Source organism: Pectinophora gossypiella, chromosome 1 (genome assembly GCF_024362695.1).
Source record: "Pectinophora gossypiella chromosome 1, ilPecGoss1.1, whole genome shotgun sequence".
NCBI lineage: Eukaryota > Metazoa > Arthropoda > Insecta > Lepidoptera > Gelechiidae > Pectinophora > Pectinophora gossypiella.
In genome coordinates this window covers 1873815-1881851 of record NC_065404.1, presented here as the reverse complement: position 1 = coordinate 1881851, position 8037 = coordinate 1873815, and the positions used below count along the sequence as shown (strand labels likewise).

At 38.8% G+C, this 8037-nt stretch overlaps 1 protein-coding gene across 1 annotated transcript; it reads right to left on the bottom strand.

Annotated features, from left to right (window-relative positions):
- Positions 1-326: 326 nt before the first annotated feature.
- On the bottom strand, positions 327-1747 carry LOC126375375 (SOX domain-containing protein dichaete-like). Its single transcript, XM_050022317.1, has one exon. The coding sequence runs from the start codon at positions 1643-1645 to the stop codon at positions 905-907; it is 741 nt and encodes a 246-aa protein (XP_049878274.1). The 5' UTR covers positions 1646-1747; the 3' UTR covers positions 327-904.
- Positions 1748-8037: the final 6290 nt, after the last annotated feature.

Below are 8037 nucleotides of genomic sequence, written 5' to 3'. Positions count from 1 at the left end.
ACACTTGTAGGTATATTTTGTCAATTTCTAAAAAGTCACTGTTAATATTCAATACAACATGTCATTTTTTTTTTCAAAGTTAGTCAGTGCATAGAAATACTGACACCGGTTTGATGTCAAAATTTTAAAATCAACTGTAATAAATTTTATAATGGTGTAAATACCCGTGATCAACATTTTTTAACTAAAATGGTTGTAAGCGTTAAATTTATATAAAGGTAGGTAGGTAGGTACCTACATCAAAATAATAATTGAAACACTCTAAAATCAAAATAGATAAAACCAAAAGAAAACAAAATATTAAATAAAAACAATTCACTGTTTATTTTATGGCATTAACAAATTTTCTTTTTTCATTTGCTATAATACATTCGTTCCTAATAATATTTACATTTTAAATGCACTAATAACTTACAATTTAGACGACTAATTTACATTATACAATTACTTCTACATTCGGAGTCAATAAATAAGTTACAGACTTCTAAAAGTAAAGCCAAGATAACCCTACGACTGAAGGTACAAATGAAACAATCAAACTCAACAAACTGACGTATTTAGTGACGAGAAACAAAATCAGGAATCATAATTACATGTCTTGACTATTCAACTAAATATAGAAACACTTATAAAATAATCTACTTTACCTTAAACATCTAAAGATGCATCGAAAATAACAATCACAGTTAAACAATCCGGGAGCAGGCGGCCTACGGTAAACTCTCGAAATATTTACAAGTCACTTGATATGAGATGCACTCCATTCAACTAAAACTAGAATCAATAAATAATGTTCATACGACTTGACTTATATCACTGTCCATAGATAGCACTAAATGCAGTTGATCCTCTTTAACGCGCAACCTCAAAGGAAACCAATCCTTTAAGGAAGGCAGGTTGGTCTTCAATATATGACAGACACCGGCCTTCGCAGCTGGTCGTCATGAGGGCTGTGCTGCATCGGCGTCTGTGGAGACACCGGTGAGGAGGGCGCCGCCCCGTATTGGTGGAACAGGGGAGACGAAAAAGGCTTTGGTGGCGCTGCTGGCGATGTGTACAGGGATGAGTAGAATGACGACACGACGGCCGCGGCCGACGACGACACCGTCGGCAACTTGTCCGGCGATGGAGCCATCAGTTTAGAGAACTGCAGGTGGTCCAACTGATGCGGGAAGTACGGTGACACGGCCGGGTACGACAAAGCATCTAGATGTCCCACGGTCGGCGCTGGACCAGCGAAGTACGGAAGCGGGAAGCTAGGGAACGCTCCAGCGCCCGGGGCCCCTCCCTGTGTAGGCGGCTTCGGCTTCCTCCGCGGCCTGTACTTGTAGTTCGGGTGCTCCTTCATGTGTAGAGCTCTCAGCCTCTTAGCTTCATCGATGAACGGTCGTTTCTGCATCTCCGTTAACAGTTTCCATTCCGCACCTAAGCGCTTCGAGATCTCTGAGTTGTGCATTTTCGGATTGTCTTTCGCTATCTGTCGTCGTTGGAGTCGAGACCAGACCATAAAGGCGTTCATTGGCCTCTTGATGTGTCCCTCTGACTGCGGCGACGATGCGGGCAGCGGCTGCGGGGCACTGGCGTACTCCGGCAACATTCCATGGTGCATGGAAAACGCGTACGGGTGATGACTCAAAGTCGACATTATGATTCAAGTTAAAGACTCTATTAGAGCATTAGCTCTATGGGGTTGTATGGCACAATGCGATGAATGAGCACAGACGATGAGGCGATTATGTCGCGTCGAGACTGGCGATAGACTGACGGTTCGTTTTGATGCTCTCGTGGACTTGGGGCGGCGGGGGGTGGGGTTTGGGGCGTCGGCGCCGCGACCAATCACAGCGCGGCTTGTAAAACCTGTGCCCCACCTCGGAGACTCTTACCGTCCCTTTCTCTCTCACGGCATCTTACAATAGTTGGTATAACGAGACAATAGGCCGTGTGCCGCGTACGGAACACTCGTTCAGCTGTTCGGAGGCATGTCGCGTGCTTGAAGGCATTTAGAATGGCACAGCTGGCTGGCGTTTTTATCTTGTAAATGAAAATTTTGTTCTTGTAAGTTATTGGTCAATTTTAGGAAATGGGTACATTTTTGCGGCTAACAAAATGAATTCGCGTACTTACATAAATTGTAAGATTACTATGTAGGTACCGATTATATGTATATATCTGGATTTTCCTACACCTTGTTTTTTTTTATAATACCCGTACTATGATATCCGATTTGAACAACATGTCAGGTTAAGTAAAAACAAATGACCGATTCTTTTTTAAGTGTCGATAATAAATAATATGTTTGGGATTTTCATGGCCAGAGTCATTAGGTAAGCACTATTTGAGTTTGCGAGCTCCACCTTACACACATTGCTGCTTTAGACCAAGCTGGAATGTGGTCAAATGCACTCAAATTATCTTTAAATATAAAAAACATATTTTAATTTTAAATGTATACAATTATTTTGATTATTAACTACTCTGTTCTGCGACTCTACCTACCACTGCTCTACCATGAACGCAACGCGTAGCGCCATCTACCGGCAAATTAATAGAATAAAGAAACATTTTCGTTTGCTAAAAACCGAATATGTTCCAATACTGTCAAAGGAAATGATTTTTCTAAACATTTTAAAACATTTATATCTGCGATAATATGACTTATACCAGGCTAACAGTCACATTCCGTAAATAGAAAATAATAGTTTTCTGTAGACAATGTTTTCACGCGCAACTCTCTCACTTTTTTGTTTCTTTTTTGTTTCTTTTTTTTTGTTTTTTTTTGCTCTTACGATGGATGTGCCTCTGTCTATCCCGATTGGGTATAGAGTCGTAAACTTTGTTCATCTTCACTGCAGTTTTTATCGTGACTTATTGCAGGTTTGCCACCGATATATGTTAGACTACTTAGCCGGACAAGTGAGATCCACTGCAGTAAGTTTTAACTACTAGCGAGTAAACTATGGTGTATGTAATGTTTCCAACAAGAAGTAATAACAATTCTATTTGGCCGTAGTTCGTTCCAGTTAGAATTGTAGATAAAAAGTTTTCTCTCAAAGATAGTTTAAACGCTATGCGGTAGATATTTAGATACCCTCCGCGATTGAAAAAATAAAAACACCAGCCACAAAATATAAAATGTCATAAAAAATAAAATTACTGAAAAAAAATCATTTACTATATTAACTAACACCTACATCTCTTTAAAACAACCCAGAAACCACCCATATTCTTTCATTACTAATATTCCGCGAAAAAAGAACAGAAAATACTTTTCAGCACAAACCGAAGTCTCTAGAGAAAGCCAACTTATGCCGCACGCATTATAATTAATTAAGACTCCGCATACCCGTAGTTGGTATAAGTTTATAGAAACATGACACCTAATTACTTATGGTGCGACCAACACAATAGCCGCTGGCGCCTGCAGTCATGCAGATCACAATAATGTGACCTGCTAATATCCTCCGTCTCTTTTCTACTTTTGTAGAGATAGAGCTGGGCAATGGAACAGATTTATGTCTGGATATTACATTTATAAAGTCACGCTAATATTCTAATTGGTTTCAATGGGTATTTTTTCATACGTTAAAAATCATGTTTTGATTGTAGATAGTTGGTATCAGGAGGTTTCCAGGATTAGTGACCGCTTTTTTTTGTTATGTTGGTATCAATGTTAATTGCACCAGCCCGTGCTCCAATGAATAATCTACTTTCACCCTAAGGTTGCCTGGCAGAAATTGCTGTTTAGCTATAAGGCCGCCTATTGTGCTTATGTTTTATTCGTGTGTTTATGTCCTTTGTATATGTTGTTGTGCAATAGAGTATTAATGATTGATTGATTGAATGGCTGTGAGCTACGACGGTAGCTGATGAATATGATGAATATGTTGTGGACTGTATTACTAAATGAAATGAAGGAATAACAAATACTTAGCTTTGAGAGATATTTTAATGTATTTTCACCAATGTTCATCAAAGAAGCACAAGACGTAAGAACGAAACAAAACCAAGATAAAAACACGTCAAAAAAGAAGAAATATAAAAAACATATAAAAAGATATAAAACCTGCGAAGAGTTTGCAACAATAGCAATAATCTCGCTGACTATTACATGGGACTTAAACATAACTGGCAAGGTGTAGGTGTATACTGTATTTATTATACACCTCTGCCTACCCCTTCGGGGATACAGACGTGATGCTACGTGATGCTATATTATGTTTTGTTGTTAGGTTTGCGTTTAAACCAATTTCAACTGTTGGAGGGTGAAAATGTGGTCTAATTTGGTACACGCTTACACTCACTCCAATTTGAGAAAGATTGAATAGGCAGGGAGAAAACAGTGGGGCGAGCACACGTTATCAACCCAGCAGTGCATATGCAATGCATAGTGCAACTGGCCGATCCCTCCTTTTCCAGAAATTCTTCCAGAAACAAAAATATACATAGGTACATGAACAGCCTATATGTATGTATGTATGTATATAAGCATATAAGTATTTATGCATGTATGTATATATGCCCAACAATGGGACGTCCCACTGCTGGGCACAACCTCCCCTCAATCAACCGGAGGGGGTATGGAGCATAATCCACCACGCTGCTCCAATGCGGGTTGGTGGAGAGAAAACTAAAAAAGAAAACATTAATTTTGCGACGGAAAATTCCACTTGATATCAACTCAGAATCATGGTCTGAATCATCCTTGAAAATTTTCGTTACGATATCACTAACACCCTGTATAATATTTCATTACATGTGTTTATTTTAATAAACACTTTTGTCGCATGTACGTATATGTAACACTTCACTTATTTTGTCATCATTTCTCTGCACACCGAAATAGAGTTAATATAACAAACTCTGTTAAAAACCCCTAAATAAAAGAAAAAAAAACCTGTTTAATTCAAAATCGGGAAAGAAAAATTCGAAAAGCATGGCACTTGCTTGTACATTTGCAAACCCATAAATTAATTCACTGAATCATCCCAAAATAACACTCCGCTAAATATTCTTATCTTAAAAGGATAAGTAATCATGAATAATTAGTCACTTCTGTAAAAAAACCGAACCTGGCAAATCTTCAAGCTACGTAAGTTGACCCTGTGAAAAACGGGATACTGCTAGAGGGGATGAAGTATTCATCATCAGTAGGTAATATTTACTAATCGATACATACATAAACTCACGCCCGTAATCCCTAAGAGGGTGGGCAGAGTCACGAGTAATCAGACAACTAGCCACTGTTGATACGAAGTCCTAAGATGGATGATGAACCTTATGGTACCAAAGGATCAGCCTATCGATAACAATTGCCCATCATGCTAGAACGGACTCAATCCCTTTGTCGGATTTTACGACATGCCCGGGAAGACAAGCAGCTGAACGTGTTCTATGTTTTATTACCTCTCAGAACAGTATAGTAGCAACAATATTATCTTCTTCTTCTTCTATCGTGTGGGTTGTGAGGTGGATTACCAACAACCCCATCAACCCTGGTGTCAAGTTTATTTTTGAGCCGCCATAGGCCCCTGACATGACTCATGTAACGACTACGTACTTAGGTACATCAGTAAGTAATAACCGGGACCAACGGCTTAACGTGCCTTCCGAAGCACCGATCATCTTACTTTTGGACAATCAGGTGATCAGCCTGTATTGTCTTAAACAAACTAGGGATTACAAAGTGTTTTTTGTGATTTGTCCCCACCGGGATTCGAAACCGGGACCTCCGGATCGTGAGCACAGCGCTCAACCACTGACCACGGAAGTCGTTAACAATATTAGGTAATATTCCGATATGTTTCGTACAAAACAACCTTTTCCCATCTCTATCCTGGAGAGAGCTAGTTAGTTTTTCGCGGCCCCCACGTGACAAAGCCCTCCTCCACAATGTCTGCGGCCGTAATGCCGATTCAATGAGTCTTCCTGTTTTAATTTACTCAAATTTCCCATGACACCTCACCCGATGTGAGGTTCTGCTGAGGTTTTTATAGGGCCGGTGCCGTCAGGTACGGTTAGGGACTGGATAAAATGGGGTGGCTAGTTATAGCGAGGAATACGCGGGTAGCTTCATTTATTAATAAAATAAAAAAAAAATCTTCTTCTCATTATCTCCCTATCTCCATCTCCCGGCATCTTGTTTTTTCACGGGGTCCGCTTACCTAACCAGAAGATTTGACAAGTCCAGTTTTTTTTGCCGAAGCGACTACCTCGCTGACCTTCCAACCCGCGAAGGGAAGAGCATTTCTCGGGAATGTGGGATTCCTCACGATGTTTTCCTTTACCGCTGAGCAAGTGATAATCAAATTCTTATCCCACGATGACAAATCAAACTCCAGATATAGCAGTAAGAAACCATAGTATCGTATGTATCGTAAGATAAGGTAACCTTCATATTTAAAACGAAAGAAAAATAACAAGGCAGGGCTGGCAGAGGAATACCTAGAAGGACTTAGAAAAGATAAAGTACGATCTACACTGAACCGGCGTGCGTGTATGAAGCAATTGATGAATGTGGAGGAAGCAAGAGAAGTGTGTCAGGATCGAAGCAAATGGAACTCTATAGTCTCTGCTTACCCGGGTGGGAAATAGGAGTGAGTTTATGTATGTATAAAAATAACAAAACGTATCAAAAGTTGAAGAAGATGATGCGATTAACAACTACTAATTTCAAAACGTCTACTATCCTAAACTGTACTCGTTGCAACCGGCCCTTCCTCCCCCTACATCCTATATGGGAGATGGGAGAGCCTTTATTTTCAAAAAGAATGCACTCAGTTAATGGTCTCCAATGATAATACCTTATTGTGGTCTGGTCTTCTCGGGGGCAATCTGAATAATGTACCCTTTGTCTTTGTGGAAAATTAAAATTAAAAATTGTATATTTTTTCCTTTTTATTAATGAGACGGCGTAATGAAGTGACGATGGAAAATGACTGCTGTGAATATGAATAATAAATGATAAAGGTTTTGTTCATTATCGTAAGGTAACCTACATATTTAAGACTAAAGAAAAATATCAGAATATATCAAAAGTTTTAACTCTTCTCTTTGCATTAGAAATTATGGGTAGGATATTTATAAGGTGAAGAAAATATTGGCAGAGCCTAGACAAAATCAAGAATGTTACCATCATCAACTTAAGAGCCACGCTCTTGTCGGTGCAGCATTCCATTCTTGTCTATCGCGGCCTAAATCTTTGACTTCACCTTCTGCTAAATCTATTCCATGTAAGCTCTTTTTGGTCTTTCCCTTCCTCTCTTTCCTTCTATCTTCCCTTCTATGATGTTTTTGACAAATTCGTCGCGTCTTATTCAATTTTAACCAATTCAATTTTAACCTTGTTACTGTATTAGAAGCGAAGATAGTAGACAAAATTCATGATAATAATATTTAAACACTCTTTTGTGACAAGTAAGTTTGCAAGGACTAAGATTAAACAAGGACCTCTGAGGGCTCTTACCCGGTTCTTTAAATACAAATGGGGATAAAAACTAGAAAATGAAATGTAGGTAGCAGCACTGTTGAATGTTCCTAAATTTTGACAGGTTTCCATGCATAAAATTCGTGATAAATTGCTATAAAATGTGGAGCAACGTGTAGTGTGCTCCGTCTGAAAGATGAGTTACAAAAAGAAAAGCCATCAGTTGGAAAAAAGGCAGTTTTGATTGAAAATAGATTTTTCTACGTTTTCTTCTTTCCGATCTTTAGGAAATAAATATAACACTGATAACTGACATTTTTTTACTCCATAACTCAAAAGTTAATGGCATGCCATCTAAAGTTATTACCAGACAATAAGGGTATAACTGTAATCATAAACAATTCAAAACTGCACAACCCGACGCCGCCCCTTCCTGAAACCGTCACCAATTTCTTATCAAAAACAAAAGAAACCTCGAAAAACAAATGAATAACGAAAACAAAAGAACAATCAAATACAAAGACAAACATAAACACCGACAAACAGAAATATTAGTGTTCGCAATTCAAAATTTTAAGACTTCAAATGCAATAAAAGCCTTTGTCTTTCGATAG